Here is a 27,142-nt window from a genome sequence, read left to right on the forward strand (position 1 = left end):
CTGAGACGTGGTGTGCACAGTCTGCTGACTGAAGTGGCACGTTCCCACCTCCCCACACACAGCCACCAACGCCCCCTCGCTGCTCACAAACAGGACACGTGCACGTCCTTGTGCTCCGGGCACCGCCTGGCATTTAATTCTGAATTTACACGGGAGGGAGCGTCACATCACACCGCGCAGACACATCTGCGAGCAAAGCACAGTTCCTGTCCCCCCGTGAGAGCTCGGGGGCTCTGGGGACTGCCACACGCAGCCCCCGGATACACAACACTACAAAGAAAAAGTACAGTACCCGTTTCTGTATAAGAATATATTATTTAAAAGACAGTTTAAAAATAAAAATTCTGTACAGCATCATGAATTCCGTTTTCCTTTTTTTTTTTTTTTTGTATCGGTGAACAAAACAGTTCTTAGAAAACGTGGTCTCGTGGAGTCAGGCGCTCGGAATGAACTTCTCCCCCGCGCGGACGGCTCGCGAGGCTCGGCCAGCCTGTTCCAGAACCACGGCCCGCATCGTCCTGCCTCCTCCAGGCTCCGTCTGCTCGGAAGAGGGAAAAGACCTACTGGTTTGTTTTCGTGGGGGCTGAAACCCCCCACAATCAACACGATCAACATCGTCACGGGAGGACGCACGGGATGTTTAAGGACTGGACACACGGCTGAGCACATTTAGGCCAAATGAAACGATTTTGATCCTTCTCCTGACCCACTAAAAAATAGGGTGTGACCGAAACACGCCAAGCCAGTGTTTCCCGAGCGCTTCTGATGGACCGGCATGTTGCTCATGGAAGGGGTAATGATGGTGTGATTATCTCGAGGCCGGAGATGAGGGCTCTGAGGCTCAGAGAGGCTGAGACGCCTGTGTGGGTCTCTCAGCTTGTACTTGGCTGCGCTCAGTTTCTCGGATGCCAGAGCTGGCCACTGCCCCTCTGCACCAAACAAGACACAGGTTCCCACACCCCGTGCCCTGGAAAGCTTTGTCCCGAGAATCTCTCCAGGGGTCCTTCAGACGTGCGTGTGCCACGACCTTACCACGCGGAGGCCGAATGAGCTTGGTTTCCCTTTGACATGGACAGCTTGCGTCAGGGGCACAGGAAACGCTCACGGCGACAGACGCAAATGCTTTATGTTTGGAAAGATTTTAAAACGTGCTTTTCCTTATAAGCGGCACATAGGCTAATTACTGATCTTTGGCTATCAACCCAAGCGTGAGCCCCCTTCTTTCAGAGCCTAATTCTAAGAATTATAGGCCAGGAATAAAAGTCTCACTTTACTGAAAAACCATCCGTCTTTCAGGGGCGCCCGGGTGGCTCAGTCAGTTGAGCGTCCGACTCTTGATTTCGGCTCAGGTCGTGATCTCACGGTTCGTGAGTTCGAGCCCTGCATCGGGCTCCGTGCTGGCAGCGTTGAGCCTGCTTGGGAGTCTCTGTCTCCCTCTCTCTCTGCCCCGCCCCTGCTTGTGTGCATGCCCTCTCTCACTTTCCAAATAAATAAAAAATGTTCCAAAAACTTGAAAAAACCCATCTGTCTTTCAGATTTCTGCCCCCACCTTCTTTCCTTCCCCCCTCCCAGAGATTTTCAGTGCCACCCCGTTTTAGGCTCTGAGTTACCATGTGCATCGAGACGTCAGTTCAGAATAGCACCCTCTTCTCTGTTTCTCACATCTCTGTTCTCTCTCGACGACGACATGTCGGTGCCCCCCGCCGTCAAGCTCTCCGTCTCCCTCTGTAACCGGGACAGGTATACAGAAGGCAACGATCAGGTCCCAGGAGACCGTGAGGACCTGACTGTCTGCTAAAGTGCTTCCTGTTGACTGAGACGCTAAGGTGTGTAACTGAGGCAGAGGTCCTCGGCCGCGGTGTGCCGAAACACACGCAGCTGCACGTCGCAGACACGGCTGTGCGAGCGAGCCACCTCCCTAGCTGTGGGAGGCCTCCCCTTCTCGGCCAGCGTCCAGAGCTTGGACAATGCACTCACGGTGTCTGCCGAGCCCGGTGGCCTGGCGGAAGGGAGCACGGAGCCCGTCCACCCTTTCTCTTCTGGGGGGTGGGGTCTGTCCTTTCTGGGGGTAGGGAAGCATCCTGGAGGTCCCGGGGGCCCCCACTGGGCGGCGGGGCCTGGGACCTTCATAGCGACGGCTGGAGTATGCTTTAGCGATCCTGCCGGGGCCCCGCCGGGCACACCTGCTCTGACATCGCTCTCTGTACCATTTGCTCTTAGCCTCTGGAGTCTCAGGACCTCTCGGGGACCTTGTAGTGGAGGGATCCCTCTAGCGAGGCCAGTCGTGGGACACCCATCGACCAGTAGGCACTGACACGTGCCCAGCGTCACACACAGAGCAGTTTCGGGGGGTGGCGAGGGCAACACGGGGCGCCTGGGAAACCGCTCAGCGCTCAGTGGGGCTCGGGGGTTCCCGGGGGCAAGGTGGGGGGACGCCATGACCAGGGAGCCCCGACTGAAGTGAGCGGGGGACGGCACGGGACGGGGTGCGTGACGCTGGTGGAGGCCAGACCAGGACAAAGCGAGAGGCAGCAGGGACACCGGAGAGGAGGCGGCGGGGGGCTGAGGGGAGGCACACCCTGGTGGCTGGACGTCACGCAGGGAGGCCCGCGGGGGTCCCCGAAGCAGAGACGTGCGCACGCGGAGACCCTGGGGCGGTCAGCCCACTCGCACGCCTTGCAGAAAGCGTCTGTGCCGGTTCTGCCCACGTGAGCTGGACCTTCCCTGCGAACGGTCCCGTCCTGACAGCGACCTGGGGCCATGCCCCGTCTCCCCGACCCCGCCGTGTGTGAGAGCTCCAGGATGCTTTTCCTGTGCCGCGGGGAGCGCCTCCTTCCACCACACTCTCGCTCAGCAAGGCCAGCCCCAGGGCTGGAGGACGGGGACCCGCAAGGGGCCAGGGCGCGGCTCCGAGGGGGTCTGAGATGCCGCGACGCCCTGGCCCACCCGATTGCAGCACAGGTTTTGGGGACGACGTGGCCCCTCCGAGGGGCGCGGGCCATCGGGGGCCGTTTGGTTTTGCTGAGAGCAGACGCTCCCCGGTTTGCCCGGGTCTGGACTTCGGGGGGTGGTGGTGGAAATGGGTCCGCAGCGGCCCCTGCAGGGGTGCCCGGCTCGGCCCGTCCCCGGGGAGGACCGCGTTTCCTGCCCGGCTCGCTTTACCTCTTTCACGGAGTCATCTCTTTGTTTCAGTTCCTCGTAACGGTCTCTGGATTCCCAGAGGGGCCGCAGCATGAGCTCCTCGACCACAGGGAAGAGCTGGGAGGGACAAGCAGATGCGTTCAGGCTGTCTTTCCACGCGGCCGCGGCGTCCGGGAGGCCAGGTGTCGGGTCCTGCGTGGCTCAGCGGCTCAGGCAGTGAGTCAGTCCCCCGCACCCCGTGGAGCTCTGGGGTCCCGCCCGCAGCAGGATCCACGCCGACCCGGGTTCTGAGGCCGTCCGGTCAGTGGCTCCTGCAGACCCTCCTGGAGACCCTCCCACCTGCCCCTGCCCACCCACCTCCGGGTCCTGCTCTGTTTCTGCCCTGTCCCTTCGCACGGACCCGCCCTCCACCTGCCCGTCCCCCAGCGTCCATGTTCCACACGCCAGCCTCGCCTCTGGTCTCTGCCCAGCCGCGGTGGCTGGAGGAGACAGGCCATTCCCACGGCAGGGCCTTGGCCGTCCGCCTTCACTCGGGCCATCCTGCCATCCCGGCCCCACGGAACCCTGCGCACGTAGCTCTGGGCCCCGGGATGCCTTCCGTGCCTCCCCAGTCACATCCCGATCCTGCTGCCGGAGGGGGGCAGGCCCGATGTGGCAGCGCTGTGCCCCTGTCCCCGCTGGCCGTGGCGAAGGCCCAGAAGTCCGTGAAGGAATGTGCGGGAAGGCCGAGGCCCCAGAGAAGCGGGAGTGAATGGGGTTTAGGGAAGGGTGCGCTGAGGTGGTTCTGGAAGGCTGGCGGGTGGGACGGGGCCAAGGCCAGCTGAAGGGACACAGTCAGAGGTGGTCTGAAGAAAGGGGAGGACCAGGAACTGGGGGCCGTCCTGCACGACCGGAGTGCTAGGGAGGGTGGGGGACTGTGTGTAACGAGGCGGGCAGTTTTCCCTGCGTTGTGGGCAGTGGGGAGCCATGGAAGGTTCGGGAGAGAGGCAGAGATAGTCTCCTTGCTGAAATCTGCCTGGGGATGGCCGTGTGCCCGTGGATGGGGCAGGTCAGCAGAGGTGCCCTGGCAGTGGAGGGCAGAGGGGGGCCCCAGGGGGCAGGGAGGCCGGAAGACCGGGAGGGACACGACGCGGGGGCCGAGAGGGTGTTCTGGGCGTGCTGGAGGGGGGCACTGAGCAGGCAGCTACAGCACGCTGGTGCGTGTGTGCACGTGTGTGCTTCTCAGCGTGACGTCATTCAGCATGCGGTGATGGTCACTCACCTTGGTCACCGTTTCGAACATGGGGATCAGGACAAACTTGATGAACCCAATTTGGGCCGTGGCTTTGGTCACTTTGTCCCGGTCCATGAAAGGGGCCACGGGAAGGCCTTCCGACTTCTCGCGGTCGCTCTACAGGGAGGCAACAGCCCAAAACGTTGGAAAGCGCGGAATCTGGGGGGCCCCGAGGGTCACCGGCCTCAGAGGCCGGAAGGCAGGTTAACGTGCCACCGCCAGCCAGCACGCTCCATCGTGGGGACGTTCACAGCCACCAGGACGGGTGGCGGGAGCTGGGCAGGCAGGGCCGCGCCGTGACGACAGGGCGGAGGGACAGGGTGGAGGGTGGGGGGTGAGTCGCCGGGCAGCTCTCGGCTCTCGGCTCTGAACCCGGGGTCCACCGCGCTGCCGTTGCGAGCGCCCTACTGGCCCTTCCGGCACCTCCCGCGTGGGCTGGTTGGTCTTCTGTCTGAGGGCCTCCCCGGGCCTCAAAGCGTAGGCCGACCTGCTTGGTGTCGCCCGTCCCGGGGGAGCCTCCCCTCCTGCCTCTGCCTCTTCCCTTTCAGGCCACTTGCCCGACGCTGCCGCCCCCATTCACTGCTCTTTCGTGGTCCCCGGTGGCAGCTGTCGACGCTACTTTGCAGGCTGTGGCCGTCTTTCCTCTCGGATGTGCACCTGCCGTGAGGCTCTCTGGGGGCCGGAGACCGTCCGCTCCCGTGCACTTGTCCCCCGGGCACGCCCATCCCCCTTTCCAACACGGGGCCCCTGCAGGGGGTTTGGTGGCACCGGGACGCTCTCACCTGCATGAAATACTCTTCCAACAAGCGGTCCACCCAAGGTTCTGCAACTGCCATCGGACGCACCTCGTTGGAGATATCACAGCATTTTATCAGAATCATCTTCAGCTGGAAGACAGAGGGGGGGATCAGGCAGCGGGGCCCGGAGTACGTCCCCCTGCTGCCGTTTGGGTCTGGACTTCGTCCTCCCCGGAGACCAGCCCTCTGAGTCTGGTGAGGTTTGCGCGCCCAGTGGGCACTTCAGGAGACCGGTCGGGCCAGGGCGTTTGCCCCTGCGCCCGAAGGCGGGTGCCTTCGGGGCCGGCACACGACCGTCCCCGGGAGTCACTGATGTCCTGGGCCCCGGGAGTCACCGATGTGTGGGCCGGCGCTCAGGGTGTGACGCTGACTCAGCAGGCGGTGCTCCCGGGCACATCAGCTCGGGGCTGCGGGCCCCGGGCGCGCCCCGGCCTCCCGGCAGGCGCAGGTGGGCAAGGCGACTCGGCAAGGCTCTGCTCGGCTCAAACCCTGGCACAGCCTCAGCTGAACCTGGGCTGACTCGGCTGCCCCTGTCCCTGTCCCCTTGTCAGTCCCCGGGAGTCGATCCCGGCCTTCCTTGTCTCCGCTCAGGTGACTCCAGAACACAGGCCATCACAGGGCTCTGCCCGGCAGGCCTCTCAGGGCAGCGGCCCGACGCCGGGCCCGGGGCACAGGCTGGGTGCTGCCGGGCGGCAGGAAGCTTCCAGGCCCCCAGGCCCGACCGCGCGGAGCTCGTCAGCATTCGGGCCTCCTCCTGGGGGCCTCCTCCCCTCTACCTCCCCCAGCCCTTGTGCACGAACAAGTGGAGATCTGGGGGCTCCCCGGCCAGGGCAAGACCCCCTGGTCTGTGCTGCGGGCCGCCACCCCTCGCCCGGTGTGGGGGTGGATGGAACCCCGGGGACCCGGGGCCTCTTCCCCACCCCCCCGTGCTTGGACGGTTGAAGGAAGGGAGTAAAGGGGTGATGGTCACTCTGTGACTCTGTGTGCTCACGGTCTCGACACTGGCAGCAACCTGTGGCCTCTGCCCTCCAGGGTCTTTCCTTACGTTTCCGAGGGAAAACGGAGGCAAAGGGGGCACGTCTACTCATCCCTCTGTCTCCAGACGCACCGCCCTCACCCTGCCATAGGGCCAGGCGGCCCCTCCCACACCCGCTGGTTTTCGGGAGCAGGGGCCCGGCTCCCACATGACTGCATCTCCCTGCGCCCCGTCCCCAAGAAGCGATGCCTCGGGAGGCCCTGGCCCCAGGGGACATTTTCTCCTGCCGTGTAACTTCTGCAGAACGTGAGGTCCTTCCCTGCACACCTTGTGTATTAGCTACGAATCAGTTTTGGGGACGTGACGTCAGACGGGCGGCCAGATCTCAGAGGACTTCCTTGTTCATCAGCTTCCAGGGACAGAAAGTGACCATCGGTTTTAAAAAAGAGAGCCAGAGAGAGAGAGAGAGAAGGCCGGAAAGCAGGCCTAACGCCCAGACAAGGCTCAGCAGAACCCTTTTCTCCGAAGATGGGGAAGGGTGTTTCCACGTGTTTCTCTTATGAAGGGCAGGTGGGGTGCAGACCCAGGCGGGCCCTCCTCACGGTGAGGCTCCCTGCCCTTCTCTGCACAGCTGGCCCTGCTTGTGGAGGGCCGGGCCGGGCCGGGAGGGGTGCTGCGCCCAGAAGCTGGTAATTGGGGTGCCCGCCCGGAAGCTGGTAATTGGAGTGTTTTCTGGGGCACCGCCTTCGTGGGAGAGCCAACTTTATTCTCGGGACTGAGCAGGACGGATTGCTTTCCCCCACGTACCACCTTCAAATCAGAAGGCGGCACAGGAAGCACAAAAGCTGCCTTCGACCGGAAGACAGGCCCGCTGGGGGCTGCCCGGGGAGAGCTGGACGCTGCAGGGCAAGGTTCAGGGTTTTGGGGTCTCGGTGTCCAGTCTGGGCCGGAGCGTAGGACGCGTGCACCAGGGCCCCCAAAACGGGTGTAGCGATCTACTTACGAGGGTCACATGCTGTTCGTTGCTGTAGTCAAAATTCTCCATTTTTTCTTTGAAAGAATCCATAATTTCTGCGTGTCTTGCCATGTCAGTGGCTAGAATCAGAGTGATCATCCCCTGGAAAGTGAGAGCAAAGCGTTAGCCCCGGGCGGAATCCCGGCAAGGACCCAGCGAGCGCCGGCTGGGCACACGGCCCTTCCCCGGGGTCCCGGGGCCGACTCTACGTGTGCGTCTGCACAACACCGTCCTCATTTGTAAGACGAGAGGCCGGGGAGCCTCCCGGGCCGCAGCTGGCGAGTGGAGGCTGGGGGTTCGAGCCCACCCGTGCGCTGCAAATGGGCCCCGAGGGCCGAGTCCAGGACGGGGCAGGCCCGTCGGCTTGCAGGTGGCCGGCTCGGCGCTGGGCTTCCCGGTGATGACAGTCGGTTTCGACTGAGGACGGATACTTCCCCTCAATTCAGGAATCCAGATCCACGGCCGTTCCTTTCACGTCCCGTTGCCAGAGGTCAATGGCCGACCTTCCAGAAGTCTCTTGCCCCTGTCGCGTCTCATCTGTACGTGACTCTGGGCGCACACTGCGCAGGGGTGGTCAAAGCCCGCTTGCATTTGACAGCGTCATTCTGCTAACGCATTCATAAGCGAGAATGCGATGATTCTCTAACTACAAATACCTTCCTACCTTGGTAAGCAAGGTACTCGATGACAAAATATTATTAAAAATCGGGCTGAATGATTTCACGGTCAGGAAAGTCTCATGTCTGACGTTTGACAAGCCTCGTGCGTCCCCATGGCGGGCAGCGTGAGGGAGGCGGGTCCCCTGCTCGGGGACGCTGCTCTGACTGCTCCCGGGGTAGGAGGGCAGGGCACACATCAAGGGGACCCGGCTGCTTCGCTTCTCCAGGTCGCTCCCAACAGGAGCTCCTCACCGGCAGCCCTCGGGGACTCTCTACGACTCGCCCCTTCCCACGCTGGAGAGGAAGACGCGTCAGGGCTCATCCCAACAGCTCGCGGTGTCCCCGGCCGGCGGCTCCAGAACATGGAAGAGAGGCCAGAAAGCCCATAGATAAAGGGGACATGGTTGGGCCGGAAATTGGCGACTCGATGGGGACTGTCCTTCGGCACTGGCCTCGGCTCTGAGCTTCCACGGCAGATGGAGGGACGGTGTTCTCTGATGAAGTGCAGCCCGTCAGACCTCCAGGAGGGACAGCCCGGGTCCCAGCGTCTTTAGCAGGTGCACCTTGAAGCGAGGCCCCTGGGCACCCGGTGGGTGAGGCTGTCATCCGTGGGACAGCAGAGTAGGGTGCCTCACCGCGAGGGTGGCTCCCTGTGCGCATGTCCTGGGGCTGCCACATGAGTGCCGCGTGCCAGGTGATGGGGAACCACAGCGGGGCATTCTCTCCCAGTCTGGAGGCCAGAAGTCTGAAGGCACCGGGAAAACGTCCTTCCTGACTTTTCCTGCTCCTGTGGCCCCGGGTCACTCCGGCCTGTGCCTCCGTCTTTAGGCCAATTTCCCTTCCATGTATCTGTCTCTTCCTCTGTCTCTTCTAAGGACACCTGTCACTGGCTTTAGGCCCACCTGGGTAGCACCAGCTAATCTCACGCAGAGATCTTAACTTAATCACCACTGCAAAGACTCTTCCAAATAAAGTCACATACAAAAGGTTCTGGGGGTTAGGAAGTGAACATACAATTTTTTTTTTTGGCTACCATTCAACCCATACACTCTTCCAAGAAATCATTCTGGTATCTTCCCTCCCCTGAAAACATCAGAGGGTGGCGCACAGAGCTGTGCTCAGCGTGGGACCTCCTGCGTGGGAGGGGGCATTACCTCCAGCGAGGTGGACGTCTGTCTCAGGACAGGAGGGCGACAGAGGCCTCCCCAGGGTCTTTATGTGAAGTGGGCGGTGGGGCCGACCGGGTGAGGGTGGGGCAGGGGGAGGCAGCTGGGGGGCAGGGGAAACAGTCGGCTAGGTTGGACTCAGCAGGTGCATCTGTCCAGGGCCCGCACGTTCCCACGGTGCCCCTCACCTCTGTAACCCCCACTCTCCCGGGCTGCAAGCTGGAGAAAGGACGGGTCTTAAAGGCTTCGGGTGAAACACTGGATGTGAAATGCAGGTCAGTGGGGTCCCGTGTGTTTATGCTGAGGGCGCACCTCTTCCCGGAATGCCACTGGCCTTGGTGGGTGAGGAGTGGGGGATGGGTTCTCCAGGATCCCTGGTGGGACCAGGGGCTTCTGGGGCCTCGGCCGCTGGCAGGAGGGGCTCTACTCCGTGGTTGTGCTCACTGCCTCCCACTCTGCGGTCAGAGGGCCCCTGCACACCTGTCTGATCTGCTTGAACCCGTCCGGCTGCACGTTGGTGAAGATGTTGCACTCGGGCTGGGCGAGGATCTGAAAGGCCACGGCACAGTGGTGGTTCTCCAGGGGCGAGATGTCATTGTAACGGACGGCCAGCTCCGTGCGGGCGTTGATCTGGTACCTGGCATCGCGGGAGAGAGCACACGGAGCCTCGGGCACCTGCGCTCGGACGCGGCGGTGCCCGCAGAGGCTGGAAGGCAAGCCGGGCGTGCCCTGCAGGTGCCGGGGACCTGCTCCCCTGGGCTCTCTGACTCTGCCGCCCCTTTAACGAGACACCCTCGAGGTCTTAGAATCCCGCCGAGTAGACACCACCAACACACCTCGACTTCTCCCAGTCATGCCGCCCCGAAGGGAATCTGTTCGGGCCCCTTGCAAACATCGGCGTATGCAAAAGGCAGACGTTTGGGAGAAGAACCAAGATGTGTTCTGAGGTCAGAGGCTGCGGTTAAGGCCTGTGCTGTGCACATCGTCTTGAGTGTGAAATGGGGGGACGGGCGCTCATGGTGCCGGCCTCCTCTGAGGAACACGGACGTCCGCACCGTGGAGCCCACTCCCGTCCTGACGGAGGCCTGCCATGAAAGCCGCCGGCGAGTTCCCGGCCATATGTGATGTCACCGCACAGACGCATCTGACCGAAAGGACAGGTGCCTCACTAGGGATGCGAACGGGCGCCACGCGGCCCGGGCCTGATGGCTACACGGGGTGGACTCTGTGCCTCTGCCCCCCACCACCCCAGGGGTGGGAGCGGATCACCGATTCGGCCAAGCTTGGCCTGTCCTCCTGGCCCCCCACGGCCTGTGGCAGGCGCCTCCCCGCCCCCTGCTGGCCTGCACTCCTCTCCCTCAGTCCTAGTCTCTGCCCCGTTGCTGCTGGACACGGGCTGCGGAGTGAGATCCGGAGAATGGGCATCCTGTGCGGGTACTGCCCCCGGCTTCGGGCGGAGGGGAGTTTGGGCACCACCACGGCTCTGCCTGTGCAGAGGGACGTGCAGGGTCTGGGGCAGGACCGCAAAGGAGGGCGGCGGCCCCTCGGGGTTTGGCGACCTGGAAGGGTCTGCCCCGGGGGGGCCCGAGGCCCTGGACAAAGTCCCAACGTGGGAGCCGTGTCCTAAGCATCTGAGCCGGGGGTGCTGGTGAGGCCTTTGCCGCAGCCCCACCTCAGAACTGGTCGGTGCGTGAAGCTGAAGAGGTCACCTCTGACAACCAGAGAGCCCTTGAGAAGGAAGAAACGAGAGACAGAAAAGTCGTGCACGTACGTGTTGTTGTACCCTGGGTGATCCAAATCGTGACAGATGGCTGCCGTCATTAGAATCAAGATATCCATTTGGGAAAATTTCTCCTGGATTAGAGAGAGGGCGGGAGGGGGTGAGGAGGGGGCTGGAATGGGGAGGGAGAGGCGGGACGCGGGTAGGACGAAGTCCCCTAGCAGCTGGCCTATGGGGAGGACCGGCCCGCTCTCTGGGGTGGGGCCGGGAGGGCGGGCCCACACCTGCCCGGTGCCCCGCCCCTGCTCGCCCGCACAGAGCCACCGGCTCGCCTGAGGACAGTAAGGGGCGAGGTGGCTTCCCTGGGAGGGTGGGGGAGCCCGTGCCCCCGGTGGGGGCGGCGTCCGTGAGCGAGGTGCCCCCGCCCCCAGCAGGAGCCCCCCAGAGACGCACCTGGAGCCGGCAGAGCCAGATCATGCTGTACATCATCTGGGTCACGCAGAAGCAATGCCGGAAGTTGTGGAAAGGGTTGTTTCTGTAGTTGTCGTGCACGCAGAGCTGGAGAGACAGAGGCCCCGGCTGCTGGCACGCAGCTGCCCGCCCTCCCCGCCCTGCACACCTTTCCCCCGATTTCGCCATATTTGATGTTTAAGGTTTTCCTACTTCGTTCCGAGCAATCTTTTATTAAAAAAAAAAATCTACTGTGAAACACACATTCACACACTCATACACGTACACGCACTCTGCTCTGTGCACACGCACTCACACACACACACCTGCACACTCACCCTCACAGGCTGCTTCACCGGCCCCTCCCTGGTTCTCACTCTCGCCGCCAGAGCAGGGGTTTAGGGGGACTGAGTATTCTGGCAGGAGACAGACGGACACTGGCCGCCTGTTCTCACAAAACTCCTGGGAACGTCGCCTCCGTCCGTCCAGGAAGGTGCCTGGCCGGTCTGTTCCCGAGTAACCGGAAGGCACTGTGTTGTTCAAGAGGGACGTGAGGGGCCCGCACTCACCAGCCATCTCCTGAGCGTGACGGGGTGGATGGAGAAGTCTCGGACCAGGCCCAGGTCGTGGTACATGTGCTCCAGGCAGCTCAGCATCTGGAGGCACAGGGGAAGCAGGCGGTCAGCGGCACAAGCGAGCCAGCCTGGCACGGCCCCTCCGGAGCCCCGGGGACAAGTGCAGGGCCAGCCGGCAGCCTCTCCGGGCCTGTCCCTACAGGATGAGCTCTCCCCTCCCGGGAGGCCCGGAGGGAGGAGCCGTGTTGACTGGGGCCGGGTGGGGGGCTGTTGTCTCAGGACCCCTAGAAGGACAGCGATCGGGTGAGAGGGAGCGCCCCCAGATGACCGTGTCAGCGGCGACGCGGTGAACTTCGGCACACGAGAAACCGTCTCCCGAAGGGCATCACAGGCCGGGGCACAGATCCCCCGGACGCAGACCCCAGAGCAGGTGCGGACACAGAGGCTGAGCCTTGACGGCCTGCATCCCACACATGCTCCATTTTGCCCTTCGGGGGCCCGCTGGGACCCCACACACATTTTAATGCGTTAATTACAGGGTCTGGAAGGTGAGCTTCCCGCCCCGAATTCACTTCACTTCACTGAGCTGTCTTCTGTAGAAATCTCAGGTTGAAGTAGATTTGTTTTCAGTCCCAAAGAGGATGTGCTATCATTGTGGCGATCTATTTCAATACAGCTCAGAGCTCTGGAGCTCATTAAACCAGGGAAGAAAGATTAAGTGATTTTTACAAAGTGGGAGTCTGATAAAACGGGCTCTGATTTCCGGGAGGCAGGTCTCCCAGGGTGACTGGCCATGCACAAGGCAGGGATCTCTCGGCATCGCCTGGCGGCCCGGGGCGTGACATTGTGCCCTGCCGCCATGCCATCGGCCAGCCACCTGGGGCCTGCACGGCCACGCTCCCTGGCTGTCTGTGGTCACGGCGTGACCACCTCCTCCCAAACGGGCGTGTTATGGACTGAACCGTGGCCCCCAAATCAGTCAACGGAAGCTCTAACCCCCTACGTGACTGTGCAGAGAGCAGGCCTTCAGAGAGGTCATCCAGGTTAAATGAGGTCACTGCGGTGGCTCTGATCCACCAGGACCTGTGTCCCCACGAGAAGAGGTCAGGACACAGACACGCACAGAGGGACGACCACGTGGGGACGTGGGAGACACCGGCCCTGCCCACGCCTGGATCTCGGACCTGCAGCCTCCAGGATGTGGTTTGAGTCGTGGCTGCCCGAGCTGACACAGGGCGTGCCACCCCATAAGCCATCTTCCCGGCTACGCGATCCTGGGAGAGCCGGCAACGTCCTGGAACGTCCTGGAAGCTGACCACGCACCGGTCTTCCTGGAGGGGACGGGATGGATGCAGAAAGGATAACGTCCAGGGCGTCAGGTTTTGGAAACTGGAGAGCGGCAGGGGTCCAGGGCCCCTGACGGGTCTGCCCGTGGGAGGGCGGGCGGGCGGCCTTCCCATCGTGGATGCGTGAATCCTTCAATCTCCCCACGAGGCGGCGTGGCCTCCGTGGCCACAGGGAGCCCTGCGCTCGGTGAGATTCCGTAAGAGACGGGCGGCGAGTGCCCGTGTCCACGTGGGCGCTTTGCCACCGGGGGCCCCGGCTTTGCTCTCGCTCCCGGTGGGCCGGGGCCAGAATGACTTCCGGGAGCGTCGGCTCTTCTAGAAGTGCTCCGGCAGGGCTCCTGCCCACCCGCGGGAAGCGGGAATCTGTGCACGTGGAGGCACCCCGCTGAGTCCACTCGCCACCCGGCGGGCCCGGCCCAGCCTGGGCCCCCCGTTCAGACCTTAGTCCCGACTCTCGTCCTCAAGACCCAACTGCTGTTTGCTGGCCACGCCACCTCCCACCCTCCCGGTCACTGCCGGTCACGCACCGACCTCGCGGGCAAGGCCAGCCTCCTGCCCCTCCAAACGGACGCTCCGGTCCGCATGTTCCTCGGTGGCCGCGTGTCGTCTGGCTCAGTGTTGGCTATGGGACGACCCCTGGGACCCGGGTCAGCACGCGGCGGGGCGGAGGCCTCTCCTGTGTCGGCAAGGACGACAGCACGAGAGCCCAGGCCCTGGAGACACAGACGGCGCCCGCTCAGGGCGCAAAGCCCCTGCAAAGTTCCCGCGTCAGCGGACCTGCTGTCCAGGCGGTGGGCTTGCCGGGGGCAGCTTGTCTACACGTCTGTGTTGCCAGAAAGCCGGACAATTTGTCCGTAGAGCTGCTGGGCCCGGTGTCCATGATGAACGGCTTTTGTTTTCTTGGGGTTCACAAAGGGAGGGGTACAACTGATATTATTAGACTAAACAAACAAACGGGAAGTCTCCATCTTAGTGTTTTCTCAGCAAAACGGACAACGTAAAGATCCTTCTCGCTGTGCAAAGGGACTCCGCGTCCTGCGTCCCACTCCGCTGGCTGTGGGGGACGCCTCCCGGGCTTCTCCTTGGTGGGCACGGCAGCCGCCCGGGAGGGTGCTTGGGGGGTGGGGAGCCAGGGGCGCCACGGCCCAGCCCTCCTGCCCTTGACCGCCCACGCCTCTGCTCCGACACCCCCCTCGCTGAGTCCTGTCTCTGGGGCCCTCCTGGGCCTGCCCAGAGTCAGTTTGGAGTAAAACCTGGAGAATCGAGTTAAAAAACAAAGACCAGAGAGGAGGAAGAGATCTGGGGTGCCCGTGACGCTGGCACGGGGGCCCCTCACTCACCTCGTTGGGCTCCCAGAGCCAGACGTCAAAGGTGGGCTTCCGGAGCGCTTCGATGGTCTCTGGAGAGAGCAGGTACTGGGAAGGACAGGGGACCGTCAGCCTCTGGGCTGAGACAAAGGCCACCGGCCGCACGCGGGCTGGGGGATGTTTCTCCCACTTCCTCCTGTCCCCTTTCAAGGACGCCTGTGCACAGGCTCCAGGGCCACATTCTACCAGAATTCTGGGGAGCGCCAACCTCCAGGGGCAGAAACCCCATCAGTGGCCGCCAGGGCAGGGGGAGGGCACGAGGAAGGTCGTGGGGTGACAGAGATGTGCCGCCCCTTGGTACTGCTGGAGGTCACCTGAGGTTTTCCAAATTCGCAGTACTCTGCACCCACAGGAGGGAAACTTCACTACGTGTCAATTACCTCTCAATACACCGGACTTGAAAAAAATACACTAAAGTGAAGTCCAGGGAACGTGGCGCACATTCAAATCCTGGCTAAGAAGCTATTCGGAGTTTCTTTTTTGAGGGAACCTGTCCCTGCTTTGGCCATACGCTAATGCAGCACAGCTCGCTGAGGGGTGTGGGCAGAGGGGAGACCAGAGCTCGGGTCAAACTGTCGTAGGAGATTGAGGCTGTGATCGTAGAGGGAGGAACCCCATGATGACAGGGTTCCGGGATTAGATATAACCTTGCCTTAGGTCTTTTTTTTTTTTTTTTTTAATGTTTATTTTTGAGAGAGAGAAAGAGTGTGAGTGGGGGAGGGGGGGGTGTGGGGCAGAGAGAGAGGGAGACACAGAATCGGAAGAAGGCTCCAGGCTCCGAGCCGTCAGCCCAGAGCCCGACGCGGGGCTCGAACCCACGCAGTGTGACTACGTGACCTGAGCGGAAGTCGGACGTTCAACCGACTGAGCCCCCCGGGCGCCCCTGGTTTGTTCTTTTTTTTAAAGGGAGTTGCTACAGAGGAGAGACACCTTTCAGTTTGGGCACCGGCTGGGTCTCATGACTCCCTGGGGACCCGGGACACCGGTCTCAGCGCCAGCACGCGGAAGCCTGAATCTTAGCGCAAGAGCGTGCGGTCAGTCGGGCCAGGGTTTTGCCAACTCAGCTGAAGGGACTGTTGAGATGGCGCCTGACGCCACAGGACCCTTCTCTGTGGTGTTTGAAGACCCCCCTCAACTCCCAGGGCACTGCTCCTGTCACCAGGGCCTGGGTTCCTGTAACAGAGATCTGAGACTAGAGAGCGAAACTTCTCGTAATCACTACGTATTATTCGGGGACGGGAGATCCAACCAGGCAGATCTGAGGCAATTTAGTTAAAAATTAAAGCTCCAGGGGCCCCTGGGCGGCTCAGTCGGTTGAGCGTCCGACTTCGGCTCGGGTCATCATCTCACGGTTCCAGGTTCGAGCCCCGTGTCAGGCTCTGTGCTGACAGCTCGGAGCCCGGACCTTGCTTTGGATTCTGTGCCTCCTTCTTTCTCTGCCCCTCCCCTGCTCGTGCTCTGTCTCTCCCTCTCTCAAAAATAAATACACATTAAAAAAAAATTAAAACATTAAAGCTCCTTGCAGTAACATGGGAGTGCGGACACATTCACCTCGTCGGCGACGGGCGGACGGGGCGGGGGCTGTGCCTCACCTGCTGGCACAGGAGGCCGGGCCCGGGGCTCCTGTGGCAGACACAGAGCAGACAAAACACTACCCTGCCCGAGGACAGCAAGGGCGTCCCACAGCCCGGCGCCGCATGGGAGCTGGGTTTGCGAAGGCGCAGCCAGAGGGGGCCTGGCCGGCAAGTCGGGGTGGCTGAGGGCTCGGGGCCCGGTGCCCTGGCCAGGGATGCACAGCCGCGGTCTCGTCAGAGCCAGCACCTCCTCTCACCTTGGGGTAAGTGGGGACATCACGCCGGGGCGTCATCTTCTTGTTGGCATCCACAAAATTGTACTTACAGGGACAGCTGGTCCTAAAGGGGAAAAGTCGGGGTTAGCTCTGGCATCGCCACTTAGCGGGGTGTCCACTGGGGCACCTCCTCGGAGCAACCCCGACCCCAACCCCACAGACCCCTTGGCCTTACTTGCTGCGGGACAGTAAATCCTAAATCCGGCGACATCTCATTGCTAACCCCCAGGGACCCTGCCTGGACCTCCTGAGATGATATTGGGGCTCTCAGAAAACACATCAGCTTCATTTTAAACAGGTTCCTAAATATCTTTTAATGACGCAGGTAAGACCCTTGGATTCTACAAAATTCAAACAAGGAAGTAGGTAAGGTGTAAAAAAAAAGAAAGCAAGTCCCCTGCCCCCCCCCCCCCTTTACCTATTTCTTTCCCCTAAACCTCACACCCTGGAAATGCATTCAGTTAAGTTTGGCGTATCCTTCCAGAATTTTCCTAGGTATGGACACACAGGAATAGCGCCTTGTATTTTTTTTTTTTTTAAACCCAAATGGAATTGTACCGAACTTCCTCTTTTGCAACTTGTTTTTTTTTTCACCTCATATATCCCACACTCACTGCATGGCGCCCCACAGAGCGGGGCTGCGGGACAAGGCAGATCCTTGCCCAGTGCTTCCGGATGTGGCTGTGTTACCAAGCCAGTCTCCCAGCACGGACGTGCAGGACGTTTCCGGTTTCCCCCAGCGCCTACCGTCGGGAGATGCGTTTGCTATCTGCCTCCCTTCGTCCCTCAGTATCGAGGTATATTCTCCACGCGGACAGAACACACCAAACGGGGGGTGCTCTGCAGGGAAAGCCTCCTCCCACCGTCAGGGCAGAGAGTGTGGACCTGGCCGTACCCCGGGGGGGCTGCACGTGGCCCCCTCCCCACCTTCTCGGAAGGCGAACACGCTCTCTATCCTCGGACTTGGCAAACTTTGTAAATAAAGTCCACCTTCTGGGAGAGCAATTTAGTACCACATAGTAAGAGCCACAGAGAAATTCATGTCCATGAAGCCCGTGTGTCTACCCTGGGGAATTTATCTTCCGAAAAGAATTGGATGCAAGCAGCCATCCCTGTGCGCAAAGGTATTCACTGCAACGTTATCTGTCGTTACGAAAACACAACCCCAAACCGGAAGCCACTGAAATGTGGGAAAGGGCTTAAACCACGACGGACAATTACGTGTTCTTTAGGTAATTATGAGCATTATGTGAAGTAAGGAGAGTTTAGGGGAGAGAGGAGAAAGAAAGGTTGCATTCGGTATGCACTGAAAGGTAACGCAAAAAGAATCCGCCGAGGTTCGAGGGCAAAAGACCACGTTTGTGGACGGACAATGAGGGGACTGTGGCCTCCTGGACAAACGGATGAGCTGGATGAAGTTGGTTAAAGAAATTAAAAAAAAAAAATTTTTTTTTTAATGTTTATTTATTTTTGAGAGAGAGAGAGGGAGACACAGAGTCCAAAGCAGGCTCCACGGAGCCCGACGCGGGGCTCGAACTCACGGACCGTGAGATCGTGACCTGGGCCGAAGTCGGACGCTCAGCCGACCGAGCCCCCCAGGCGCCCGTTGGTTAAAATTCGATCTGTTTATTGCTCACGGTGTTGTAAGTGAAAAAAGATTACAACACAGTATTTCTTTTCGAAAGGAGGTACTTATACCCAGAGGATCTGGGCGGCCCGGCATCCAGGTTTTAGGCGGGGGCCTCGCCAGCCGTGGCCATTGCCGGGGATTCGCCCCCTCATCCGTTCAGTCTGGAGCTTTTACCTGGGGGCTGTGCTCAGAGTAACAAGCCTGTTTTCCTTCTGGAACAGGCGCCTTCAGAATGAAATGGTGTCGTGCTCTTTCCCTCCCCCGGATGCTCACAAAACCCACCCGACTCCGTGTGGGGAGGGGGTTTTCACACAGATTTAGCCAAAGAGTCACCGACGAACCCACAGAAGACACCGACCGGATGATTCCCGCGGTCGCCCGCGAACGAGAAATTGCAGCCTACACGTTTCTGAGAAGTGGCAAGCGTGGTCTGTGCCCTTGAGAAAGGAGACGGCACTGGGGCACCCGGGTGGCTCGGTCGGTCGAGCTGCTGCCTCCTGATTTCGGCTCAGGTCATGGTCTCACAGCTTGTGAATTTCGAGTCCCGCGTCGGGCTCTGCACGAAAGCGTGGAGCCCACTTTGGATTCTCTCTCCCTCCCTCCGTCTCTGCCCCTCCCCTGCTCATTCTCTCTCTCTCTCTCTCTTAAACTAAACCAGCTAGGTAGGCCTTGTGTGTGTCCCAGGAGGGTGGTCGCACGAGGCAAGCTTCCGTGACCCTCCCGGTGCCGGGGGCGTCTGCTGGGCGCCTGGCGACTCTCCCGGGGCCTCCCCACCTGGGCCCTCCCCTCTGTGCCCGTTGCCATGGGAACCAGCCTCCTCCAGCCACGGAGCAGCTGGCACGCTGCCTTTTCCTTTCATTCTATTTGGGGCTTATTTTTGCTTTCATTTCCAGGGGCCCCCGGCCTCCCCTCCCCTGTGGCTCATCCGGCGGACGAGGCCCTTTGTTTCTGATGCAAGTGGGGGCCGCGGACCCCGGAGCCCTCGGATGCCACCCCAGGCCCTCGCAGCCCTTCCCCGGCCCCGGGGTGAAGCAGCACACTCCTCTCTGTGCTCAGCTAGGCCTGGCCCTGCCCTGAATGTGAGCAGGAACCTGGACCAGGAGAAGCCCAGGGCGTGGGTCTGGGAGGCGTGTGGCCTGTTCCGGGGGCGTCTGGGAGCCTGCCCACGGCGCTACCCCACCCCTGCTCCCAGAGCGGGGCCCCTGGTGCCGAGGCCCCGCTGGGCTGGGCTCACGTGCTGGCGAATGTGGGTCATTAGTCATCCCTGCGGGTACGGGGCTGGGCTCACCCCTGCCCGCCGCCTATGTCCCCTCCGCCTTCTGGAGAGGCTCGGTCGCCACCTCGCGGGGGGGTATCACTGGAAAGAGCTGTCCGGGGCGCCCTTCTCTCCCCGCAGTGAGGCGAAGCTAGGTGTCGGGGAGCCTGGTCCCAGGGACGCTAAATGCTGCGCGACGTCCTTGCACCATTACAACGGGACCTTGCAGCCAACAGAGACAGAAGGGGGAGTGCGAGCGGCTGATTGTTTCCCAGCTTCCCTTCTCCGCGAAGCAAGGGCAAGAGGGCCGTTAGCGTGTGGCACGGAAGGGGCTGCCGGGCTCCCGGACCAGGGCCCGGGGTGGGCGGCGTGGCTGCGGGTGAGGCCCGAGCCCAGGCCCCCGGGGTTCTTTTTTCTAAACGTGTCAGCGATGTTGGAGATTTTTACCCCCCTCTGTTTGTGACTGAAGAGTCACATTTACCCGTCTCTCACCTACGTGGGATGCTGTGAAAACCGTCTGCTGAGAATATCGCCTCTCGAAGCAGTTAGGGCACCGGGAAGGCTTCTCTTTGGATCATGGCATCGGGAGCTCTAAAAATGGACTTTTTGGGCGGTGAGGAAGAGAGCTCCGTTCCGGGGATGAGCCCAGGCACCCACCACGCCTCAGCTTAGCCCACTTGGCCAGATGGGTGCCTGTGGGTGACGTTTTGCCTCTCGGCTCCCGGGTGGGCTTCTTCCCGTGGGCTCTGAAATCGGGCGTATCGTCCCCGTGTGCCGCGTTGCGGTTGGACCACGTCCCCAAAGTGATCATTTGAAGTCCTAACGCCCCAGCACCCGCGAGCGGGACTTCCTTTGGAAACAGGGTCGCTGCAGGTGTGATTAGTTAAGATGCGGCCGGTGTCCTTGTAAAGAGGGACATCTGGACCCAGAGACACACAGGGAGAAGGCCGAGTGAAGACCACAGACTGCATGATGCAGCTACAAGCCGAGGAGCCCCAAGCACTGCCGACGACCTCCAGAAGCTTCCGAGAGGGGCCTGGAACAGACCCTCCCTGGAGCCGTCAGAGGGAGCATGGCCTCCTCGACACCTCCCTCTCTGACGTCTGCCATCAGAACTTTGAGAGAACAGATTTCTAGCGTGAGAAAGCCCCCCGATTGTGGTGCTTTGTTATGGCCGCCACAGGCACGCGAGGCCACTTGGGCCACGTTAGTGTCCCCTTGCAGCCTGACCTGCAGGACGCCAGGCTGGCACACGCCTCGCTTCCACGGGATGGGGGGAGGTGGGGGCCGGGGGGTGCCTGGGACACGGCAGGGACGGGACCAGCAAGGGTGGGGCTCGCGACTCACCCCGGCTGCTTCGGGCAGGTGGTAGGATGTGGTCATTTGAGAAGGGACAAGAGGCTGCCTCAGAAATGTGTCCCGTGGGTGTTCCGCGGGCTCCGTGGGCACGTTAGTGAGTGACGCGGCGCCCACAGAGGCGGGAAGGGAGCTCGGGGCATCATTCCCGCCCAGGTGGTGAGGTTCCTCGGCCCGCGGTACAGACGAGCCGCTGAAGCCAGGAGGCCAGTTCAGATTCCTTCGTTTCAGACCGAAGCCAAGCTCCAGTCTTAGTTCCCTTTCCTGGAAGCTGCCGGATGAGGCTGGTAACGCTGGGGGCGCCGGAGCCACCGTCCCCGGCAGATCAGCCCGCCTGCACCTGGCCCCAAGGCGGAGGGCGGCTGGGGCACACGAGGGCGGCCCCGGGGCTGAGCCGGGCCGTGTGGATCCTGAGCCCGAGGGCGACTCCGTGACCACAGCCGGGGTGGGTCTGAGCATCCTTCCCAGCCCCGTCCCCGGCCCAGTCCAGGGCCCTCACCCAGTCACACGAGGGTGCTAGCCTCTCACTGAGGGGATGTCGAAGATGAATCATTGACTCCCAATTTTCTGTGCATTTTCACAAACGCCTTCGCCCTGACGTCCCCAAATCAAATGGGCTGAGACATCCCCAGATCCAAATCAGGCGTCACGTGGGTGTGATACGGACAGGGCCTGGTCCCTGGAGGACCACACTAACGTGGCTTTGAGCCCATCAGGCTGTTCCCCGAGCCCCCCCGAGGCCGGCCGGCCCCTCTGCATCTCACGGAACCTTGCCGGGACCATCTCCTTCCCCTTTACCTCCTGCCCTCAGAGACCCTTCTGCATAGCCGGCCTCCCTCGCTGAGCCGGTCGCCCTCAGTGTTTTAAAATCAGGGAACGATCTTCAAAGTGGCAGATGAGTCGTCGTAAGACGACCCGGTGTGTGTGCGGGGCGATTCTTAGGTTCCCTGTCTCCCCCTCAGCCCCGCTGAGGCCCGGCTGTGCCCCCTCCTGGGAGTCCCCTCCCGGGAGTGGCCGTGGGGGGGCAGGGGGGCTGGGGGCCATCTCGCGGGGCCGGCAGGTGTGAGGTCCCCACACAGCAAGTGCTCGACGTGCCCGCCCCCCCTCCTCCTCATCTCTGCCGCCAGCTCAAACACTTGCTGTGCTCACAGCTTCGGGAGAGGGTCCTGCTGGACAAAAACCTGCTTTCGAAGGGGCGGCATGAAGTCCGGGGTGTTTTTTCCCACGAATTTCGGCTCCCCGGGGGAGAGTGATTTCTGTGTCCAGAACGGCCTGAGGCCTTGTGGCCTTTCTCCCTGCTCTGTGCCGGGGCGGGGGGTGGGGGGGGACGTCCACCCAGGAGCACGGCCTCTGGGCACCAGGACGCCCTCCCCTGTGAGCCTCACGCCCGTTCCTCTTAACCGGGCCCTTGCTTCAAAAACCGATGCCAACCTCTCTCCAGCTTCTCTCGAGCTGGGTAAGTTAATCCTGAGGCTTTGATCTGCGGGCGGATTCTTCCTCCTTTCCGTGAAATGTCGTCGCCTCCACCCGCCTTGGACGTGGACCCTCTTCGACGACAAGGAGGCCGCGCAACCGACAAGCACTCCCCAGCCAAACCGCGCCCGCCGCAGCCCGTGCTGGGTCGGGGCCCCGCCGTCGGGCTCTGCGGGAGAGCGAAGCCCGGAGCCCCCTCGGGGGGCCCGGCCAGGGCAGCCCTTCCCAGGCCTGACCTCACCTGCTGCTTCGGGCCGCCAGCTCGTCCCGCATCTTCTTGATGTCGCTCTTGCATTTCTCGATCTCCACCACTTTCAGGCCTTCCACTGGGACAAGGAGACACAGGGGTTACCATGGAGACACGTGGAGGACCTCGCAAGGCTGTAACCGGGGCTGGCCCTGCGCGGTGAGGACGGCTGGCTCGGGCTCCTGCACTGGTCCCCGCTGCGGCCTGCGGCGGTGCAGCTCGGCCACGGCGACCGCCGCTCCCCTCCCCCAAGTCCTGAGTTTTCCTGCACCCATTCCCCACCCCCCCCCACTTTCTCTCCCCTCCCCAGCTGAGGACCGGGGACAAAGAAATCTCTTGTCCTAAAAAGACAAGGGGAGGAAATGTGGCCGCCGCGCATTAAAACCCAGCAAGAGGCTCAGCAGGGAAAACCACAGCCTTCCCGGCAAGGATGAGCTCGTATTAGCAGAAAACCTCCGAGTTCTCAGGTCCCGCCGGAGCCGTTAGCCAGGAAGGGGTGTGGACGTGTGGGGGCGGGGGCTGGGGCAGGCAAACAGGACAGGTCGTGGGTTAGCAGAGCCGGGCCGGCTCACATTCCCGCAGCCCCGCCACACGGGAGTGCCTGCCACGTCCGGACACCACGGGGCACCAGAGAAAGATCCGGAAGGAACTGGAGCTCGTGCCTCCCCGGGAGCGTTCACCTTTGAGACGTTTGCTCTGGCAGGTGCACCTTTAGCCCAGAAAGGCTGCCACGAAGCAGGCGGCTTCCCTTCCGAAAGCCGCTCAGATCAGATCAGTTCGCGAGCAACAGAAAAGACTAGCCTCGTTACTCTGTAATCGCACCTCGGTTTCTCTGCAAAAAGACGGGACCCACGATGCTATCTATTCCCCTCTTCCTCAAACGTGATCTGAGCGCCTAAGCACACAACGGGGGGAGACAATTCCGTCCCACGGCCTCCGGAGCCGTTCTGAAACAAGTGTGGGGAGAGAGCCTGCCGGAGCCCTGAGCATCCCCGGGCAGTTTTCTAGACGCTTCCGGGGCCAGGAGCCACGCAGGGGCAAGGCTACATGAAAGTATGGCTTCTTTCTGCCCAGAGTGGTGGGAATCTGGAGGATCTGATATTCGGGTCTGGTTCCGGCGACTTGTGCCACTTGGGGGATGTTGTGCGAAGCTCCACCAAGACGACAGGGAACCGAAGCCGGGGGACATGGGACCGAAGTCCGAGGACACGGGACCGAGGCCCAGAGATGTAGGACTGAGGTCTGGGGATGCAGGACCGAAGCCTGAAGACACAGGACCAAGGGCTGGGGACACGGGACCGAGGCCCAGAGATGCAGGACCGAGGCCCGGGGCCGTCAGTGCAAGGGGCTGGGTGGCAGCAGCCAGGTGGGGAGATGCAGAGAGTCCGAGCTGGAGGACGGTCCACTCTCTCACCGAGAGCCCACACCCTCCTTTGGGAGTGGGGCGTTCTTAGCGCTTTCTCGCATCAGGGACCCTACTGGGAAGTGGACGGAAGCCGCGGGTCCTCCTCTGGGCAAAGCAGGCCAGCGCGCACCCCTTCCGGTTTGCATCCGGACCTCCCAGAGCACCGCGTCCAGGCCCTGGGCCACACCGCAGGAGGCTCAGCCTCGGGGAAGCCACGTCCCAGCGACGTGTGGCAGGAAATTCCCGAAAGTGAACAGATCTGGAGAAGAGTTCCTGCATGTTGCACAGACTTTGATCCCCAAGTGAACAGCCATGCAGTGGGGTGTCCAAACAGGGTGGTGGCACCCTGCCACTTACAGTCCCGGGTTCCCCTTACTATGTTCTCGATACGGTTACATTTGACTATTGTAGAAAATGGGGGAAATACGGAGCATCTCAAAGAATGTTTTAAAATTTATCTGTGGTCCTACGGGCCCCGAGAACAACCCGCTTAATATCTGTTGACGTGCGCCTTTCCAGGTGTTTCTCTCTCAGCCCCGTGCATCGACACGGCTATCTGTCCATCCGGAGTTTTAAAAAGACAAAATTGGGATCATACGGCTTGTTCTGTTTTCTCACTTGCTTATTTACCGTTGTGAGTAAGTTAAAGGCGTGCCCCGCGTTAGCAGCTCTCAGTGGGGGCGTAATGTTCGATTATTGGATGTTGGTTCACGTGGATCAGGTTTCCGGGCCATTTACTGGGAGTGATGCTCAAATGAAGCCTTTTGGGGGGGGGACAGTACAATATCACTAATCTGAGTCCCAGAGGTTCAGAATTTACGGTGATTGCGTTTATGAAGAGCCTGGTTGCCAAGGAAATGGAGAGTGAGTGACAAGACGGCAAAGTTGTGCATTGATCAATGGGCGGAGAACAGGTCGTGGGATTAAAGGCAGGACACGGGAGGAGGGGGCCTGGCCCTCAGCATCAGCACGCCCGTGTCTGCTGCCCCTGTCCTTTCCGGGCTGCCTCTGGAACCTTCCACCGCTCACCCGGTTGGCCTGTCCCAGCTTCACTTTGCCCCCACTGCACAGGAGGGAGAGGGCCCGGTGCAGGACCCCTTAAAAGTCCCGTACTCACTCCGGCAACGGCTCTCGAGTGAGGCTGGATGTCCGGCCTCGACGGTGTGGCCTCACCCGTCCGCCCTCACGCTTTCAATAGGTGGGCACAGAGCGGAACCCCAAGCTAGAGCATGAAGGGATGCTGGAGTCCACCCACGAGGAGCGGCTTTGGCCCCCGGCTGGTCACAGCTGCCTGACTCGTGGTTAGCACCTCCTGCAAGCCTGGCCACCCCCTCCAGGAGCCCCAGGGCGCCTCTGCGAGTCACAGGGCGCCTCGAAGGAGAGCCTCTGGGGACGATTTTCTGGGAGGGGTGCCGGCATGGAGGGAAGGGGTCTCACGGGGCAGAGGCAACAGCACAGGCCGGGGAGGCAGGGCCCTCCTTCGGCTCCAGAGCTAACGAAAGTTCCTTAAAGACACATATGACTGGAGCTGCATTTCAACGTTTCCCCCCAACGGCTTTGGTACGGAATGTGCATAAAGCACACGTCCCGAGTGGCACGGGGAAAAGCCTGGGTTTTTAGCTTCGAGCCTTCTGGGTCGTTGGCGCGACCTGACATTAATAAACCTTGTGTCACGGGGCCGGCTCTCCCGGTGTGCGGGGTCTGGTGCAGGCCTGGGCACCCTGGCCCCTGGGTCAAGCCCCGAACCCACTCTCCTGTGCTTCCTGGTAGTTTTTCCGCTGCCTTGGTGGTGACTGGGGAGCAGGAGGTGATGATTTGGTACCCGTGGTCCAGAACCAATCGTGACGTCAGGGAGGGCGTCGGCAGGCCTCGTTTGCGTAAAGAGAGGCACAAAGATGTTCAGCACAAGTTCGTCTCCGGGGGGCTGGTCTGGGGGACTCCGCGGTTTCGTTCTGCCCCTTTCAGACCCAGACACGCTGCCATGCACCGCTGCTGGACACGGACCGTGGCCCGAGCCGCTGCGCACGCGGACCGTGTCACGTGTTCCGACAGGAAGTGCTCACTGTTCTCGCCCGGGCACCAAAGACACGGGGGCTCACCTCCAGCCTCGCCTCGCTCCCCTCGCCGCTCACCACCGGCCGTTAGGCGGCTAATTTAAGCAGAGGTTAAAGGACAAGGAGAGAGAAGCAGGGAGCTCACTCACGTTCGACGCGCTTCTCGAGCACGGCCAGGTGATTCGCGACTTCGGCTTTGAGTTCGTTGATCTTAAACGCTCTAGGAATGAAAACGAGTCAACACATAAGTCTTAAACTCTTCAGAATTACGATGGGCCTGGCGGTCACCTGCCGAACCCCTCCCGCGGGCAGGCTCACCCCTGTAGGGGGCACAGGGGGGCGAGGGGCTGCTTTCCAGGAGCTCAAGGTGTCTGAGGGTCGGGCGGAGGGGGGAAGACGCCCTCGGCTGACGTCCTTCCGTGACGGAAGGCACGGGATGTGTTCACGTCCCCACACCTGGATGGGGACGGCCCTCGCCCTGCACCCTGCTTGGCCGGGCACAGACCCCTTCGCAAACCCGCCGCGTCCCTTCCGGGCCCAGCCCGCAATGCCTGGGCTTTGAGGGCGTGTCACCCACATGCCCCCAGACGGCAAGATGCCACCTCGAAATAACCAAGGGCAGAAGGCATCGCTTCGGGACGGGCAGGACAACTCAGAGCGGAAGGAAGCCCACGTCTACACAGGGTCTCCGTGGCAATGCTTGTTTTCAGGCCCATTTTCAAAGTGGTGTCAATTCAGGGTGTCCGAGTGGCTCAGTTGGTCAAGCGCCCGACGCCGGATTTCAGCTCAGGTCATGATCTCACGGTTCGTGGGCTCGAGCCCCACGTCAGGCTCTGTGCTGGCAGCGTGGACTCTCTTGGGGTTCTCTTTCTCCCCCTCTCTCTGCCCCTTCCCTGTGCTCTCTCAAAATAAATAAAACATTTAAAAATAAATAAATAAGGGACGCCGGGGTGGCTCGGTCGGTTAAGTGTCCAATTTAGGCTCAGGTCGTGATCTCGCAGTTTGTGGGTTCGAGCCCCGCGTCGGGCTCTGGGCTCACAGCACGGAGCCTGGAGCCTGCCTCGGGTTCTGTGTCTCCCTCTCTCTGCCCCCTCCCCCCCACCCCCCACTCACACTCCATCTCTCTCTCCCTCAAAAATAAACATTAAAAAAAATTAAAAATAAGCGAATAAAACAAAAATGGTGTCAGTTCTTGTAGGTTGACCTCTGAAGCCCAGGAGAGCCGGTGGAGAGACCTGTCGGCAGCGTGAGCTCTCCTGCTCCCAGCGCCCAGCGGCCCTGCTCTTCGGTATAAGGCGAGCGCTTCCTGGGTCCCACCCGCACTGGCTCAGCTACAGGGGGTCATGCAAGGACTCCCCCTGGAAGGCCGCCCCTCCGGGTGAGCGACG

General features: G+C 61.4%; 1 protein-coding gene across 2 annotated transcripts in view; it reads right to left on the minus strand.

Moving 5' to 3' along the window:
• Positions 1-389: 389 nt before the first annotated feature.
• Positions 390-27,142, minus strand: part of PDE9A (phosphodiesterase 9A) — an 89,289-nt gene continuing 62,536 nt past the window's right edge. For both annotated transcript variants that reach the window (XM_043593526.1, XM_043593527.1), the window contains 14 exons: positions 25,904-25,974; positions 22,290-22,374; positions 16,317-16,398; positions 14,459-14,533; positions 11,767-11,853; positions 11,201-11,305; positions 10,799-10,881; positions 9,508-9,664; positions 7,191-7,304; positions 5,197-5,301; positions 4,403-4,531; positions 3,163-3,258; positions 1,611-1,725; positions 390-538 (listed from right to left, as the gene is read on the minus strand). In XM_043593526.1, coding sequence (XP_043449461.1) covers positions 1,627-1,725; positions 3,163-3,258; positions 4,403-4,531; positions 5,197-5,301; positions 7,191-7,304; positions 9,508-9,664; positions 10,799-10,881; positions 11,201-11,305; positions 11,767-11,853; positions 14,459-14,533; positions 16,317-16,398; positions 22,290-22,374; positions 25,904-25,974 — 1,288 coding nt within the window. In that variant the 3' untranslated portion in view covers positions 390-538; positions 1,611-1,626. The remainder of the gene's footprint in view (positions 539-1,610; positions 1,726-3,162; positions 3,259-4,402; positions 4,532-5,196; positions 5,302-7,190; positions 7,305-9,507; positions 9,665-10,798; positions 10,882-11,200; positions 11,306-11,766; positions 11,854-14,458; positions 14,534-16,316; positions 16,399-22,289; positions 22,375-25,903; positions 25,975-27,142) is intronic.

Source organism: Prionailurus bengalensis, chromosome C2, assembly GCF_016509475.1.
Source record: "Prionailurus bengalensis isolate Pbe53 chromosome C2, Fcat_Pben_1.1_paternal_pri, whole genome shotgun sequence".
Classification (NCBI taxonomy): domain Eukaryota; kingdom Metazoa; phylum Chordata; class Mammalia; order Carnivora; family Felidae; genus Prionailurus; species Prionailurus bengalensis.